Here is an 18,839-nt window from a genome sequence, read left to right as displayed (position 1 = left end):
TATGGGCTCTGGATTCAAAAAAACCTGAGCTCCAGTTCTACTTTCAATACCCACTAACCCTGTGGCCTTGGACTGGTAACCTAATTACCTCCATTTACTGATCTGCAAAATGGTGTTAACTGAAGTATTTACCTCCTGCGGTTGCTGGGGTTAAATGAGACAATGTGTGGAAAGAGATTAGCACATACAAGGACTCTCTACAATGTAGTGATTATTACCGTACTTCATACGTTTGTCTCCATCCTGGAATGCAGAATTCATTTCTACCCCTCACTGATTTTGCTTGTTCAAACCAGAGGAACCCGGTGATTTCCACAAGGAAGACTTGTAAAATGCCCTTCCTGACACCCCAAAAGATTTTTACACTGTCATTGCTCTTTATATCATATTTAAGAATAAATGTCCAGCTTGCCAAAAAAAAAAAAAAAACACCTTTTATGTTAATACCACTAGAGAGACCAAAGAAAAAGCAACTGAAGCAAGTTGCATCTGGAGGCATTGTTTTCGTCTTGCAGGAAGCAGAACAGACTGAATGCAACAAGGCACAGTTAGGGATGTGGGCTTGACAATCGGAAATACTGAATTTATTCATGTAATCTCTCTTTCCCCCACTTATCAGCTATTTGCAGATAAAAATGGGGGCAGAGAGGGAATCTTGTTAAGTTTTTCCTGGCTGCTCCTGTGCTCAGAAGTAAACCTGAACTTACCAACATTGTCCTAAACCCCCACTCCTCCCAAGTCTCTGAAAGCTTGATAAGGAGGGATGTGACTATATATGCGTTTTTTATATATGCATTTTTAAAAATAATTTTCAGCAGTCCTTTATGTCTACTGTTCTCACTGCTCCTCTGCAAAGCTGCTCCTCCCGGTCCTAGCAATTTGGCCCTAGAGAACATTTCTTAGAGAAAACACACACATGCATATTCCTCTAAAATTTAGTGGAAAAATCCTTTTGTGGGAAAAAAAAAAAGGATAATGGAGTAAATTTTATTCCTGGGTTCCCAAATATTCAGCCTTATTGGTCCCTCTGGTCTCCTCACATTGTTAGAGCAAGAGTTCTGAGTCTTTTTTATTTGCGGAATATAATTACCATACTTAGAGGTATATAAAAATCCTTTAGAGCCCCAGTACTGACCTGGTTCTGGGTGGTTTTAGTCAGTGAAAACTGTACCTCATCTTCTTTTCCCAAGCAAGGACAAGACAAGACCAAGATGGCACTTGAGCCACATCTGTTTCCTAACTTAGTGATTTCCCTGACTGTTCCAGATTCCATGTTTGACGGGGTGACTGACAAACCAATCTTAGACTGCTGTGCTTGTGGAACTGCCAAGTACAGACTCACATTCTACGGGAATTGGTCCGAGAAGACGCACCCAAAGGATTATCCTCGTGAGTAGAGGAGCTACTTCATGGATTGGGGAAGGGCGGGTGGTGAACTTCTGTCTGGTTGTGGGATACACCAGCCGAAGTGTGTCAGGTCTATTTGCTTTTACCAGCTGACTCATGAAATGCACATTCCCAGGAAGTGAATTCATCAAGACTAGCAGATATAAGACAGGTCTACTTTCAGCTTCATTGCATAGTGTTGTTCTAATCTGTGATTTTAAAAAATATTCCTAAGGTCATGCTACTTATCTTTGGGTCAAGCATTTGGTAACCTCAGTCCCCTTAAAGCGGCTCTATCCCTGAATTATACATTAGATCTGTCTGTGCTGGAAATAGCTGGTAAAGGGGATCTACTCTTCAATCCACAGTTCAAGGTCAACAAAGATTCAACATCCTCAACCATAACGTTGGTATCTGTCTGCATGCCCTTTCCCTACTGATTCCAGATACCACCTTAGAATCCTTCATGACCCCATGCTCCAGATAGCCAATACCAATCCATGGGAGTTGTTAGGAGACTTCCCAATTGCTATTTTGGAGTAGATCCTTAATCAGGACCCTACCAACTCCCTCTTATCATATACCATTGTCTCAACAAATGCCGAGCATGTGCCAGGCTCCGTGCTAAGCTCTAGCAATATAATAGTGAACAAAAAAAGGCACAACCTATATCCTCATACAACTCAGAGATTTGTGGAGAGACAGACACTAATCAAATAATCACACTCAAAAATGTGAAAATTCTAACAATGAATAGCGGACCTACTGCATGCCACGCGTTTTTGCATATGTTATGTCATTTGATGCTCAGAATAACCAGTGTATGTGGATGAGCTCACTGAATATCAGAGAGGCGTCATGATTTGCCCCCTCGTCAGATATAAGTTAGTAGTAGATCCAAGATTTGAAAAGGGGTTTGTTAGGCTCCTTGTCCTGCCTTTCAACTGGACTGCCTTTAGGATCCAGTGACACTCATTCTCTCTAACTGTGGGTGGCAGGATGTTGGTGTGTGGCACTAAGCATGATTTTTCTGTTCATTGCCTGTTTTATTCTTGTTCATTTCACTTTGGAGTTGCCACAGCTGGGAAAGACGAACGGAACTGGGAGAAAGAGATTAAAAAGTGGGATTTGATTCGGTCCCCCAAAAAGAGGGAGCAAATATATGTGGTTGGGGCTGAAGAAGACCTGGTCCAGACCAGAGCCTCCACAGTCCCCAAGCAGCCCACCCAGTTGGGACTTGGCAGATCAAGAGCCCTATTGTTTAATATTACCCACATGTAATCAAGACTTGGGATCTTAGAAACTTCTTACTAGTTCATTCTTCTCACTCTGGGATTCAACTTGATCTGCTTCAGCTGGTGTGGGAGACCTGTGTGAGCAAAGCTGGACTCTCTGCCTGCAGGGGGCAGGGGGAGGGGTGAGAAACCACTTGGAACTAACACGATGGAAAAAAATTTCCTCTACTGCCTCCGGTCCACTAACCCAGAGGAAATAAAATGTTAGGGGCCCATTACTCATCTTTCGTAATCCTAAGGAGCTTCTTGCTCTTTTCTTTTCTGATGCTGTTATTCCCTAGAATTTGTAGAAAAAAAAAAGCGTACAGACCATTGTTTCTAGGTCTTTAGGCCAAATCAAGTACAAATCTATACAGAATTTCTGTGGAATGGTTGGGAATTTCTTAAGAACTAAAGCAGATATGTGTTCTAGATCCCCTAGGATTGTTCCATTGTCAGAGGTCAGTGTGTCTTGATTTGGGGTTGGAAAAGTTTGGTCACTATGTCCAGAGGAGTGTTTATCACATCAGACTGTAATTATTTCTTAAGGAGTCTTTCTTCTCCATCAGACAGACCAGTCCCCCAGGACAAAAGCCATGACATGCTCATCTTCATTCTTTGTGCCTTGGAAGTACCTGGTGCCTTCCCAAGTACTGTGTTCTGATTGGTGAACTCAAAGTAGCATTCCCTGAGGCCTGGGAGGCAGATTTCTAGCTCCCATCTAGTCACTGTGGCCAATACTGATGCAGGATTGTAGGCCAGACCTTCCTTAGAGAGGAAAAGGGTAGACTTGTACACCCAGAGGATTGGAGCCAATCGGAAGAGCGTGGAGAGGCTCTAATTAGGACTTTGAAAATTCGATGCTGACAAAAGTGATTTCTACTAAGCTTCAGTAATAGATGACTTTCCTTTTGCTGCTCCAGGGATGATTTTGTCTTGATAACCAACTCTTGCCTTGAAGCCCAATTAAGCCATGATGCTTCCCGACCATAGTGCAAACTGATAAATGTCAAGTCCCCACTTCCCTTTATTTGTTGCTCATCCCAAACACCACTTCGTCCATAGGATCTCAGAACAGGAATTCTCAAGCTTGTTCATTTCAAGATGCTTTTTACATGCTTAAAAATTATTGAGAACTCCAGGACCCTTTTGCTTATAGGGATTGTGTCTATCAAAATTCAACATATCAAAAATTAAAACAAATTTAAAAATACTTCCTATTAATTTTAAAGGTAACATAATGAATTAGCAATAAGAAACTCATTACATGTTGACATATTTTATGAAAATAACTATTGTCTAAAAAAAGAAATTTAGTGGAAGAGCATGATTGTTTTACATTTTTTTTCAAATCTCTTCAATATCTGGCCTAATTAGAAGACACCTAGATTCTCATATTTGCCTCTGCATTCAACCTGTTGCGGTATGTTCTTTTGGTTGAAGTGTGTAACTGGAAAAGGGAAGAATATTTTAATAACTTTTTCATTAATTACAGATAATCGTCTTGGATACTATATACCAAAACTCTACAAAGGGTAGTCTCTCTAAGGACAATTACAGTCTAGAACATGAAACCATATCAGTGAACTTGTACTCTGTTACATTAATTTTTTTAAATTTATTTATGATAGTCACACAGAGAGAGAGAGAGAGGCAGAGACATAGGCAGAGGGAGAAGCAGGCTCCATGCACCGGGAGCCCGACGTGGGATACGATCCCGGGTCTCCAGGATCGCGCCCTGGGCCAAAGGCAGGTGCTAAACCTGTAACAGGGATCCCTCTGTTACATTAAAATGCATTGCACTTTGAGTGGATCTTTTACAAATGAATGATTTTGTAACATCAGACATTGGTTATTTGGAAAACATTGGTTTACCAAGTTCTACAGATGGTCCAGATGTTGAGACATTTCATCATATAATATCAAAAATCGCATTCATTAATATTGCTTCCACTCTCATCAGAAAAGCGTTTAAGCATTGGAAAACTATCAAAATCATTGTAACAAACTTCCCCCAAATTATTTTCGCTTGAAAGCTTGAACTGTATCATTGGCAACAAATACTGTCCATTGTTTTCTTTGAAATGACAGGCTCACTTCATTTTTGAGAAAACGTCTGCCACATTTTCTAGTCTGAATAACCATAATTTGTCTGTCATTGGTTCTTTCAAGTAAAAATAATGTTTATGAAAATAAAAGTATCCATCCAGCTTGCCCCTCCAACAACCTGGAGGCACAAGAGCATTTACTCAAGACAATCATCCCACCCAAGTATATACAGAAGTGCTTTATGCGTGTTTCCCTGTTAGTCACACATAATAGAAGAAATATGTGTACTTAGAGGTACAGAGATTAATACATGACATTAATAATTTTGATTATTTCATCAGAAACATTCTTAAGTGAAACTGACCCTTTGAATTGTTTACTGAGGTTCCTGGCAGTGAGGATCACGCTGACTGCTGACACAGTTCAAGGCCATCGCTTTGATGGGCACTAAGTGACAGCAGGTTCACTCAGGACTGCTTTTGCACCATCAGGGTGAATGTCAACATGTTGCAAAAGGCAAACATCTTAGTATTATTATGAAAATAGTTTTCACCTCACAGATCCCCTGCAAGAGCCTCAGGGTCCCCTGAGGTCTGTAGACCACACTTTGAGTACTTCAGCCAAAGGACAGGATAGCCCTTGAAGGGGTCTGTCCTTCGGTTCTCTTTGAGTGACTTGCCCTGGAGAATTTTCATTGAGTTCTACAACCGGATCAGGCTACACCCTTGTGCCTTCTGTCTTTTCTTGTGGGGCCCACATCTACAGGGGGCTCTTCTCAACCACTATACAAGATTGTTTGTTCCAAATGCGGTTTCTGGGGTTCTCTATCTTAAAGAACAGAGTACTCTGCATCCATGACACCCCCCCCTTCCTGGGAGAGGCTAGGTGTGGTGAAATCAGGAAGGCGAGGGGACATCCCAACTGACTCAGTCCCCTCTCCTTTGTAATGCCACAAATCTCCGCTGGCCGTCAGGAAATAGTGAAGTCCTTTTAAAACCTCCTCAACTGGGTGATTTCTAGAAATCGTGCAAGTTTTACCTCCTAATTTTATAAGTGAAAAAACCTGGAGGCATAAAGTTAAGGGCTCAGATCACATAGCCAGAGAGTTTCAGAAACAAAAATCAAAGCTCAGATCTCTGGACTCCCTTCTGCCTTCTGCTGGGGGCTACCACAAGGCAGTCTTCTCTCCTCTGCAGTGAAATTAAATGTCTTATACACAAAGCATCTTGTAAGCATCTGCAGTACCAATGTGGACTCGGCTAATACTAAATTCCAAACAGCTTTGCCCCGTGGTACAAAGATTTCCTCTGTAGAGAGCCTGACTTAGAAGTCCAGAAAGAGAAGGTCTGGGCTCACTGGGCCTGAACAGAGATCCGGAACCCCGGAGTGTTAGAAGTGCAGGCAAGTTTCCCCAGTGTCTTAAGGCAGTCTTCAGTGCCTAGCAGCGGTCCAGGAGCATGTGTCTTTTATAGGAACATGGTGACCAGGCAGGTTCACCACAGAGCGATGTCCCAGGACTTGGAGACATGTTCCATCTCTGCCAGGGGATTGGGAGTTGCCTATCAGATGCTGAGTCTCTTTGCTCACTTACTCTGAACACAGCAACTAGGTGGTGGTTATTGTTTTTAAGATTTTGTTTGTTTGCATATTTATTTATTTCAGAGAGAGAGCATGAGTGGTGGGGAGGGGGAGAGAGAGAGAAGGAGAAGCAGACGTCCCCCCTTAGCAGGGAGCCTGGTGTGGGACCTAATCCCAGGACCCAGGGATCATGACTGGAGCCGAAGGCAGACACTCAACCACTGGGCCACCCAGGCGCCTTAGTTGTTTTGGGCTTTTTAAAAGATTTTATTTATTCATATGAGAGAGAGAGAGAGCATGAGCCCGGGGGTAGGGACAGAGGGAGGGGGACAACCAGACTCCCCACTGAGCAGGGAGCCCAATGCAGGACTCCATCTCAGGACCCTGAGCCAAAATCAAGAGTTGGCCGCTTCACCAACTGAGCCACCCAGGCGCCCCACAATAAAAAAAAAAAAAAAAAAGCTTTGTAGTAAGGTCTTCTTCCACCCTTCCTCCTCCCTTTGAATCATTTCCTTGAAATAATTTCCCAAGAGTAAGACGGCCCCATCAAAGGATATGCACTTTTTATTGGCTCTTGAGGGCATTTTGCCAGATTCTTCTCCAAAATGTTTGTATCAATTCACCATGTTACCAATGGTGAATAAATAGGTCTCCTTCTCCCGGCCTCCTCAGCATTTAACTTAGTGTTTTCAATTCGGGTTTTACCAATTAATGGTCATAAAAAAATTAATCTCGCTATTTTAAATTGGCATCGGTTTAATTACTAGCATACTCGAATCTTTTTCGGGTGCTTATTGTGCGTGCCTCTGAAGCCATGAGGGCACTGACAGGAGTCACGTCTGACTTTGCTCATTATCTCCTCAGGGCCTAGCTCATCGTCTGGTACCCGGAAAGCCTCTAAATAAGTAATGTGGACTGAGTGAACGGGAAGCAGTTCCAGAATGAGCAAGGAAGAGGGTAGAGGGAGATAAACAATGAGAAGCCCCTGAAGAGGGTGAGGCAGGAGAGAGGGCCTCGTGTGGCTGCTAAGTGGGGAACAGGTTGGATGGTGCCGGCGGTCCCTGGGAAGGTCGGTGAGGAGGATCCCACAGTGATGGTGCCAGCTCGGCCTGAGGTAGTGGTGACGGTGTGAATGGATGGACTTGAGGTATCTTCCAGAGGTAGAGTCTGTCATGGGTTGGATGCGGAGGAGTGACGAGAGATGCATCAAAGCTGACAAGTACTCCTGCTTCTTAAAATACTCCTCAATATTATTGTCTCTCTATTTTTGCAAGTGATCGTGAAACCATTTTATCAAATTCTGTCAGAATTTTAAGCAGGATTGCATTACATCCCCAAATTACTTTTGGAAGAATTGTTAGCTTTGTAATATTTAGCTTGCTCAGTTTCTCTCTGTTTCTGATAAAGACAGTCTGTGGGTTTCTGCAGCCCCATGCCTAGACCGGGGATGAGTCACAGGTAGACCCTGGGCCTCTTCTCTCAACCTAACTTCGGAAACAAAAGGAAACATTCAACAAACAATAATCCCACTCCTTCCTGCCATGACAGGGAAATAAATCCCTCTCCACGCTGAGTCATTGTGTCCCTCATCGCCTCCCCAGTGGTGCCACCGCCAGGCTGAGTATGAATAGAGTAGTGTCACCGAGGATTAGAGTTTGGTACCAAGAACACGTGTCATGATACAGTTTCAGTGAAAGACGGTGCAAAAAGAGAAAGGATCCAATAGCTTCTTTCCCCTTTTGCTCCTCTCTTCCCTCCATCTCTCTGGGAAGTCTTGCGGCAACAACAACTCCCTGTTTTATGTGCTGGGAATGGGGAAGGAAAGTCAGTTGATGGTCTTCCAGTTAAACATGGCAGGTTGAATGCAAACATTCATCTCTGATCTTTCCTCACATCCCATGAAGATAACACTAGATGAAGAAAAACCCACAAAGACAAAAAAAGGAAAGAAGGCCACAGCATACAAGGGATATTGCCCAAATCTGGGGAGCTGGACTGGTGGCCACTCTCAGCAGAGTCAAGAAAGAAGAATCCCACGTACTTGCAGAGAGGGTGGTGCATAAGAACCAAGCCAACTGATTGCACAGAAGCGCAGGAACGGCCTCAGGAACCGGGTGTTCAGGACAATGAATGAGAAAAAGCATGCCATCGTGAGATTTTAGAATAATGGGGGGATCCCTGGGTGGCGCAGCGGTTTGGCACCTGCCTTTGGCCCAGGGTGCGATCCTGGAGACCCGGGATCGAATCCCACATCGGGCTCCCGGTGCATGGAGCCTGCTTCTCCCTCTGCCTGTGTCTCTGTCTCTGTGTCTCTCTCTCTCTCTCTGTGACTATCATAAGTAAATAAAAATTTAAAAAAAAAATTAGAATAATGGGGCTACCGACAACCCAAAAAGCATCCAGAAAAACAGGCAAACGGACAAACAAAGCATCAGACCTCTTTAGAACAACACAAAAGCTGCAACACAATGGGGCAATGTTAAGTTTCGAGCTCGCAGTTATAAATTCTGAGGAGGGACCCTTCTTGCTCAGCCTGGAGATGGGGCTAAGACAGAGCAGCTCCGCTCTTGTCGTCTCCATGTCCTGGTCAGGTTTCCTTCTCATCACTTTTTCACTGAAGTTTCTTTCTCGTGTTTTGGTAAGAGAGCTCGTAATGGGACATTTCTGCTTTTTTGTATGTACGGAACTTGTTTTGTCGGTTTTTATCATGGCCTCATAAATGTTTACTCAAGAAAGCCTTTTCTCTTATTCCACCTCAGGTGCTGAGAGAGATGTGATTTACTTTGTGGCACAGGAGCATCCTTGGCCCGACATTGAGAGCCCCTCTGGCTTTACTTGCTTTGTGTCACGTTTCATTTACCCCACATATGACTACCGCCATTTCGAATCTTTCCGCCATCTTGTTTTGTATTTGCTGATTATACTTCTGTTTGTTTCTTCTTTTTTTCTTCTTCTTTTAACCACTTCTTCTCTCCGTCGCCTGCATTACATTTTCCTCTGCTGGGTTAGACACTATTGGATTCATGTTGCTGTTGTGCTTGTGGTGGTTGCCCTAATTTAGAACACATACTTAATGTTGATTTATCTGTATTGATTTCATAAACATTTCAATATTTGTCTTCCCCTGAACAAAACAAGACTGTTAGCGTGCTCTCAGATTCCTTTGTTGTCCACCATCCCTCCCTCTCCCCGATACACATTCACATTGGTTCTTTCCTAGGACAGCCTTTGATCTCATGTTTATTTCAATGTCTGGTAGTTCCATGGTTTGTGTTTCTGAACTTTCCCAGGGCTGAACTCAGAGGAGTGAGGCGTGGGCGCTAATTCACCATCTCATCAGGAACCAGCAATAAACTCGCAGGGTTTTTTGTTTACTGCGTTCAATCCATTTAATTCTTTGCAATATCTATACTTACTGTTATATTACAGTGAGTTTTTCAATTTCTTTAAGGCTCTATTTATCATTTCTTCCTGACTTTTCATATTCTGAGAACACCTTCAAGGGTATTAACACCTTGCGCTAAAACTGTGAACTTATCATTTCTCCTTGATGTTTAACAGATTGTTCTCCATTTGTCACGATGTCTTTGGAACTTATAGCATAATAGCATTATATCCTCATGATGAACTCTGACTTTCAACATCACATAAGTAACATAATTAGCTGGTTTTACTAACTTTTGCCTTAAATTCAATCATGTCTGAAAGAAACCCTACCTGCTTTTTCTTCGCTTTAATTAATTTCTCCTTTTAGTGTTTCTTTTTTTCTTATTTTTAGGCTTTCTACACCTTTTAAAGATTTTCCAGTAAAGTATTGCATTAATCCAATTGGAAGTGCTTTTGTGTTTTTCTTTTTTTGTTGTTTGTTTCAGTTTTTTTATTTGTTTGTTCTGTTTTATTTCTCAACATAGTTATTTAAATTTACACTTATTTTAACCTCAGTTCTATGCAGTAGAACCTGCCATTCTACTTTTTACCTCTCTATTGTTATAGTTCATTTGTTTTCTTTTTTCTGGATTTTCTTTGGTGTTACATAGGCAACAAGCATTTATTTGGTTTTGGTTTTGCTATTTTTTTATTTCATTTGGCAAGTATTCTTTTAATTCAATTAGTTATCAATTTAAAACATACAACCAGGATATTACTTGTATTTTATCAACACACTCCTATCTTCTTAAGATAGCATCTTCTGATTCACTCTTATGAGAAAAATTCACTGGTTTTTGCTTTTCTCAACTCTTTTCTTACTTCCATTCTCCATTGACTTTACTTACTACTCAGTTCATTTCTTTTTATCTACTTTTATTTGAACAATTCTCCTCATTCCCAACTCCCATCAATTCTTCTCTGTTATTGTTCTTATTACTTACTACCTCTTCAATAAAGATGTACTGATTCAGAATTTCTTACTATTTTTAACAGCATTATTTTTTTTCAGGTCTTTTAAGATCAAGTTTCTTTTTGAAATAAAGTTGGGATCCAACACTTGTCCACTGGTGGGTGATTGAATTTCTTAAGACTGAAATTCTGTGCAAGTCTTTGTACTTGGGGTAAAAGCCCAAATTATACAGTTTTTTCCTCTGACTATGGTTTGTCCGTGGTTTTCCATTATAGTGAACAAAAAACTTCATCCTTATTCACTTATGATTTATATTCCTTTACACGGAATCTATAACCTAGCTCCATACAGAGTGCTTTCTTTTTCTCCTGCAGTTAAAATAGTTGATGATGCCTGTTATTCTAAATGAGACTTTAAATAGAGTGTTATTTATACCTTCAGCTATTTTATTATTGGTGACATTATTCTTCACAGTCCTCTGGTTTTTTTCCCCCAATCTTTGATTGGTTGTTGTTGTTTATTGTCTGTCCAGTCATCCTACAGACCTATTCAGAGCATCTACTGTGTGCAGACAACATGTCAGCTTATTCCTGTTTATTCCTTCTGTTTCTGCAGGAGCTCAGTGCTTGGCCAGGATGCTCCATCCTCCAGAGCCATCTTCTTTCCCATCTTTTCATATCTCTCTTCGTGCTCTGCATATTTTCCCCTAGTTCATTTTTCTTTCTCTGGTTAGTTTTCTATAGCATCCAGTCCCATACTGGACCCGTGTTATCATTGTTTGTGCCTGCCCACTCCTTCCTCCCATAATGAGCTCTCCCGAAATAGGTATATATAAAAAATGGATTGCAACTCTTCTCCAACTTCTGTTTTTATTCTCATTTCATTCCACGGTTTACTGCTTCCACGTCCCCACCCCACCTCACGCTGCATCCAACTTCTTAATTCAGAGTTCTTATACTGCCAAACATTTTTAAAAGTTCAAAATAATTTCTCCCCCTTTTACCCATTTTCCCTTGGGTGATAATTATGACTGCTGTTTCTAAAACCTTTGCCTCAGACTCTTCTATTGGCATTTAAATGGGACTCAAAATTGGAAGGTTCCAGCCTCTTGTGCTACCTCCCTCCTGGAAGTCCTCGAACTATTTCTCAAGCATACTCTTTCTTAAGTAAGATAAGCCTGCACTGGATTGACCATTAAATATGGTATATTATGTAAAGTATTACTGTCCTTGTATCTGTTAAGTCTTATTACCAACGATAGGGATAATTTATTGATAACTTATTTGCCACTTACTCCTACGGGTTGGCAATTCAAAGAGCACATGGTTCCTGCATCTCATTCATGTAGCTTAAATGGCCACCAATTTGAGAAGGAGGATTCATTGGCAAGTCATGGATCAGTAATTATGTAAGTTCTAATGCCACCAGTTCCCCTGACAAAATGGATGTAATTAACATTTAAGTATGATACCAACCCATGCATTTTTCATGCAGTATTTCCTTCAGACCTGTTTGCCAGTACCTATGCTGTGATTCCAACGCATACGTTAATAATAAAGATTTGATTTTCCCTTTGCATGAAAATATTCTAAACTCTGAAAAGCTTGATGAAACTGAAGGAGAGGGAATATACAAAGTCCATTCAACCACAGCATTATGTATGGTTACCCAGGAATTTGCACATACAACTCTGCTATAGCTAATGGCATTCATGTACTTAAGTTTTCCAAACAACGAGTTGAAAAATATACCCTTAAGAATTGTTTATGCCGAGAAAGGGCAACTATTTATAATCACAAGTGGAGTTTCTGCAAAGGTCTGCGCCAGGCACTATAGTCCTGGCAACCTTCCCTCCCAATTTGCAAGAACTCTACTGTTCGGGGCTGGAAGTGAAGCATGAGTACAAAGAAATACTTGCAGCTTTTTCCTAGCCTCAGTTAAATTCAGAGCGAAAGAACAAACACATAACAGGACAAAGGATATAGCAAATCACAGCACAAGCAGCCCTGCCTTATTTTTAGTAAAAAGGATTAGTAAGGGCTGCCCTGCAGTAAAGCCGATTGCCTGTGATCAGGGAGGAGGATGGTTGTAATCTCTTTACTATACCGCTGAGTTGATTGATTAAATTAAAAGTTATGAGTCAAATCCCCCCCAGAACATCTTGGAACCTTTCAATCTCTGCATATCCATGTGATCCTAACGACCTTCCCTTGGAAGGGACAAGTGTGCGCTACCTGTAGGGAACACATGAAGAAAGGCTTGGGAGCAAGCTAAACCTTTTCACAACCGCCAGCAAGAGTTTAATTAAACTCTCTCTAACATAATAAGCTTGGTTCAATTTAAGAGCACCGTGTGCCATGTTTTCCCTGCACATGGAGCGTCCCAGGGTCCTGCAGCTCGAGTGGAAAGAACAATGAAAAGCAGAAGGCTTTCTCTTCACATCTGGCTCCTCGAAATGGGGCTAAGAGGCTTTCTGGAGGCTTTTGCTGACTGGGACAGTTAGTGTTTACAGATGTGAGTGGCTTTCAGTTATTGAATGCAAATTGCATTTGCTTTGTTGCGCACACCCTGGGAAAACCAAGAGGAAGAAGTGGAATAATGTTCCTTTATCCGCCCACCCACATTGAGATTCAGGGCACAGTCTTTTCAGGTTTATTGGGTCCCTAAGCAACCTTTGAAGAGCGCTGTACATCTGTCCGGCCGTCCCTACTACAGCAGACATGGATTCATTTGGCTTTGCTTTTCAAGTCTCTGGTTCCATCTCTGGTCCATTGACTGAATTTTTAGGTAAACATTTCTTGCCTGCCAACCTGAGTGGTTACCCAGCTCCTGGGCTAATTCTGCTCCCTCTTAAACTTTGATCTGTATTCTGAAGGCGAGCTCATCAGAAAAAAAGGGAAAGTGGGCTAGCTTTTAATGTGAAGGCTAAACGCCAGGAGAATAAGCTAAAGCAGGAGGTGGGAAAGGGCAGTTTCTTGCTGGAATAGTGAGGCTCAGCACCAAATAGCGGAACAGTGTGAGAGCTGAAGAGCATTTCTCGGGTGAGAGAAACTATAAGGCAGGTTTCTCTTGCCCCAAAGATTGTCCAGTGGTCAGTGCTCTGCTAAAAAGCGATGTGTACTGCATAGTCAGAACCATCGTGGGCTTGGAAGTCAGATCCCACCTGGAGTCTTGCATCTGACTCTTACTTCTAGAGCCTTATGAAAATTGCTTAACCTCTCTGTGCCTTCCTTTGCTTGTTTGTAAAGCAGGATAATCAAAGCACCTACCTTATGAAACTATTTTGATAATGGGCCAGGGCTCAACTCTAAGCTCCTCTCTTCACTAGCTATAGGACCTTGGAAAAGACACCAGCTGACCTTGGAGCTCTGATTGTATGTAGTAGAACCAAAATCAACATCACTGGAATAATGCAGGGATAGATGAGTTAATATTCTTGCAACCCTTAAAACAGGCTTGGCATATAGTAGAAGCTCACAAAGTGTGAGCTTGTGTGAAGTAGAAGCTCACAAAGTGTGGTCGTTATCAGTTTTAAATGAGGTGACTTGTAAATGGTTTTGTTTGTTTTGTGGGGTTTTTTGAGGGGGGAGGGATTGGTTTTGTTTGATTTTGTTTTTGCTTAGTACCAGATAATACAGCAAGTTCTGTGTTAACTGTGGCTATAATGTGCTTTTTTCTAACCTTATCATTATTCCCACCCACATTCTCAACCTTTAAATAAGGATTTAGCTGTGATCTCATGTTGAAATCTTGGACAAACCTTCTCATCTGATTGGTTTCCATCACCTGGTGAGAATTTCCTGAAGTTTCCACCTGGCTCCTAAATTTTCTCCATGTCCCAGAGGAGACAGGGCTGAGTTCCAGGTATATTTTATCATCCCCAACCTTACAAATACCAATGAAGATGAATAGCCTCAAATTTAAAATGCAAAGATACTTTACAAAAGATCTCATACTGCGGATAGCCCATCCAGCAGTGAGGAAATAGAATTTGCATTTGTGACACTTTCTCCCCACTCAGAAAGGAATTTAGTCACAAATACAACATACGTTTCACAATCAGCCAGGCAAACACATGGAACTAGTCAGCTAATCTTGATTAGAAGTTAGTGTTTACTGAATTGTATTTTTGTAAATAAGCTAAGGGAAGTAAACAGTTTGAGATTTATGTGTTCTGTGATTTCTGTTGACCAAGATTGGTTTTACTTGGTTTCCTTCCCCTCTCCCCACCTCCCCCTACAAGCACGCACAAAAAATTCTTAGGTGGGATTTGCCTCCAAGTATACAGGGACCTGAGCAGCACCCAACTAAAGAGGAAGCAAAGCTGGGATAAGATAAAGAAACCACTTAGCTATTGAGCTCAAAGGCTCCTGGGGTCTGCACCATCCCCTGTAATGACATCAAGGAAATGTCACATAGGACAGAATCTAGACCCTCTCTAAAGTCTACCTTAGTTAAGTTCATCCCACTTCCTTTAATCCATAAGATCTGGAAAAATCTCCTGTATTCTCCTCAACCTTGGGTCATGCAATTATAATTAGCATCCTCATGGTACTGTGTATATTAGAAATAACCCTGGACAAATTTCCTATATGGTCCTTTTCCTTACCTTCCATCTCCTGTGTCTTCTTTGCTTTTTCCCCACCTTCTAGAGTGGTTTTATGCCAGACCCCTGGAGAAAAACGTTGGAGTTGGTTGGGACCATCACCATATTCCAAGCTCCAACACAGTGTCCAATCTAGCATTAGTGCTCAGTGCATGCTATTCAATGGGCTTGGTGCAAAAATCTTCTCCATTAAAAAGAAATGTATGTACGTAAATATGTATATATGTATATGTGTAAATATACATATGTATACATATATATTTATATGTATATTTACACATATACATATATATACATATTTACCTATCTAACACAATCACAGGAAGAGGCAATGTATATGTGCTAAAAATCTTAATAAGGTTACTAAGAATCATATACACAGAACTCTCATGAAGCTAACAGCATTTATGTGCTTAAAGTTTTCCAAACAATGAGTTGAAAATATACCCTGAAGAATTGTTTATGCCAAATAAGGCTGAGTATTCATGGTCATGACTGAAATTGCTGCATGTTTTCTGCCAGCCACTGCATTCCTGCCAAACATCCTCCCAATTTGCAAGGATTCTTGGGTTTCACATTGGAAATAAAGCAGTAAAATGCCTCTTCACCCCAACTTACATGGGTCTTATTCTTCATGAGGACTTGCTTAGGCTACCCTGAATAGGGCAAATCTCAACTCTTTGAAAATGCTTATTTAGGTCTACAAAGTGACATGGATTTTCAACCAAAGAGCATGGGAACAAGTTATCAGAATTCTGATGTCAGTTTGGGTTGTGAACACACAACACTTGAAAAGTGGCTCATGCTACTCCCATGCCAGAGGCACCAACTGAGGGGTTGTCAGTCGAGACTTCCATCAGCCAAAGCAAAAATCAGCTTCCCATCCTGGTAGCTCATGGGCCAAAACTTGGGGGCGGAGGAGGAAAAAAGCAAAAAACTGGCAGACCAGAGTCTTAGGTTTGCTAATCACGGCTACTAGGGGGTATACGCTTGAAGAATAACTCACTGCAAAGAGCACTTACAGGCAAAAGCGCTCCTCAAGAGTGAGCCTGCTGGAGACCCTCAACCCTGTTTTCAGATTCAGTTCAGCCTCCCTCCCCCCTCCCCGAGAATTCTGGGACCAGTGATTTTCCTTGATTGGAAGAATTTTGCAGGAGTTAAAGCAACCCGTCATTGTCCGGATTCTAACAAGGCCATTGCATCTAATGGTAAAGAGTGTGGGCTCTGGAACCAGACTAATTCCTGCCTCCACTGCTTCTGTCCATGAGATGTTAGGCACATCTCTTCATTAACCTCTCTGTGCCTCAGTTTTCTTACCCATAAAGTGGGAATGATAACAATACTAACTTCCCGGGACTCTTGTGAGGATGAAATGGATAAATGTATGTAAAGAGCTTAGAACAGCCTGGCATATATTAAGTGTTATATAATTGTTAGCTACTGTTATGATTCATTTTGTGTGATCCACTTCTTGCCTTGAAACCCAGTTCTTAAAATTTTATCTCGATCTTTAGGCATTCATTGCTTCCATAGATATTTAGGAACTGCCTACCATCTGCCTGAGCTTTGCCCTCTGTGCCCCGGCAGAGATGAGGTCCTTCCGTCCCTCGCTCCTGGAATTCTGCGTCTCAGAGTGGCCAGATCTGCGTAATGCCCAGTGTCCTTGGTCTTTTCTACACTGGGAGCTCTCCACCCAGCCTGCTCATCTCCATCACCAGTCTCTCTGTCTCATCTCTAAGCTCACTGCCTTGTCTGGTTTTGATTCTGGCAGCACCCTTGAAATTTGTTCAAGCAATGAATAAATTATTCACCTCTTTATTTCCCTCCAAGGAAGAACTAGGAAGCCAGACCTTATCAAGTCAAAGGAATTCCTGCTGCCCCTTTACTGCAATAATTTAATCTCTAAAAAGTTAAAAAAAAAAAAAAACACCTAAGGAAATATCCCTCTGATCATAAACGATCCCTCTTCATCAAGAGAAAACAGACCTTTCCTGCTTAGAATTGCACAAGCAGAGCTCTTCCATTTCACCAGAGCTCCAGGGAATAATAGGCCACCAGCTGCCACCTTGGGCTGCAGGTTTCAGGAACTTGGAAAGGGAATTCTCCATCCTGATTATTGCCTTTGCAGTGCTCTCAGCTGCCAGCACATGGTGGTGGGCGTGAGTATGAGCCAACTTCTGTGTTCCTAAATAATAAGGCTGAGATGCTGTCCTCCTTTGCTGCAGAACCCTGGACCCCCAGCAAACAGCCAACTCTGGACAGCCGTCCATCAACCAAGTTTCCTACATGTACCTACTACGTGCAGCCCTTTAAAAAATAAGTCACCTCCTTATGTATTTTTAAAAGCATCGGAAGGAAAGCTAATATTCATGGCAAAACTAAGATAAGTTCTGATACTACCCATGCAGGAGAGACTTGACCAAGGTCACGTGCCCCAGGAGGGGGAGATGTAGGATTTAATTACATGAACCTGGGTTAAAAGACTAATTCTTCAACAGAGATGAATTTACTGAGACCTGACCAGCCTAATCTCTTGCCCCTCTGTAACTTGTTTTTTTTTGGCTCCACACCCATCATATCTTCTCAGACAACACAATGCTCATGTGACCTCTGGGCCTTTGCACTGGCCATTTTGTATGTTTGCAACTGTCCTGTCCAGCCCTCACCCCCTTCTCTTGTTCTCAGGTTAAATCCCACTGCCTTGGAAAGATTTTTCCAACTCCCCAATCTAGATTAGCTGCCCTTCTCTTTTCTGCTCCAGCCTTGTGGTTATCCTATCATGACAGCTTCCATGCTGCATTGCAATCGCATATTCACATGTCTCATACCCCTAATATCCTAAGACAGGGCAGGCCCCTTGTCTGGTTTGGCTCAGAATCCCCAGGACCCAGGATTTAGAGCATACCACATGACCAGTGAGTATTTATTGAATTAAGAGGAACCAAGCTCTCTCTCTACCAGGCTGCCTCCCTGACAGGTCAAATCCCAAAATAAAGATACCAGCGTTGCAATTCTGGCTAATGGCTCTGTGTAGGCTGGGCTCCTGCCCAGAGCCCCTGACCTCTGATCCTTAAAGTGCTCTGAGGTAAGCTTTGAGCTCCCACCTCTACTTCTTACAAGCTCGCAGCTCGTCCCTGTCATTTCCCTATCACCATGCCCATTACATGAGAATTAAATTTTTCATCCCAATACAATGCAGTTCCAGCCTAGGGTGAGCCTTGAGAGACAAGAAAAGAAAGCTAACACTGCTTCTACCTTCACATTTTCCCTTTTAAAAGCAAACTTAATAGAAGCACACTTACAAATAGACGCACAAAAAGTGATGCATTGTAAGTGTACAGCTCACAGTTTCCCATTCACTGGAACACGTTCATCTTAGCAACACAGAAATCAGAAAATTACTAGCACTCCAGAAGCCTCTTTTTGTCCCTTCCAGTCTGTGCTTCCCCACAAAGGGTAGCCACCATCTTGACTTCTATCATAGGTCAAGTTTGCCTATTTTTAAACTTTTTATAAGTGGAATTTTTATAGCATATCCTCTTTTGTGAGGAAAATAAAAGACCAACAATGCCAAGTGTTGGCAAGGATGTAGATTACCAGATTTCTC

The 18,839-nt window shown here is 41.9% G+C and overlaps 1 protein-coding gene across 2 annotated transcripts in view; it reads left to right on the top strand.

Moving 5' to 3' along the window:
• SPON1 (spondin 1) overlaps window positions 1–18,839 on the top strand; it is a 252,810-nt gene that overhangs the window by 111,115 nt on the left and 122,856 nt on the right. For both annotated transcript variants that reach the window (XR_011995091.1, XM_072725596.1), the window contains exon 5: window positions 1,267–1,389. Coding sequence is in view for 1 of the 2 variants with exons in the window: in XM_072725596.1 (XP_072581697.1) it covers window positions 1,267–1,389 (123 nt within the window). In the remaining variant the exon portion in view is untranslated. The remainder of the gene's footprint in view (window positions 1–1,266; window positions 1,390–18,839) is intronic.

Source organism: Vulpes vulpes, chromosome 11 (genome assembly GCF_048418805.1).
Source record: "Vulpes vulpes isolate BD-2025 chromosome 11, VulVul3, whole genome shotgun sequence".
NCBI classification, from domain to species: Eukaryota; Metazoa; Chordata; class Mammalia; order Carnivora; family Canidae; genus Vulpes; species Vulpes vulpes.
Note: the sequence above shows the minus strand (reverse complement) of the source record. Positions and strands in the feature narration are given on the sequence as shown.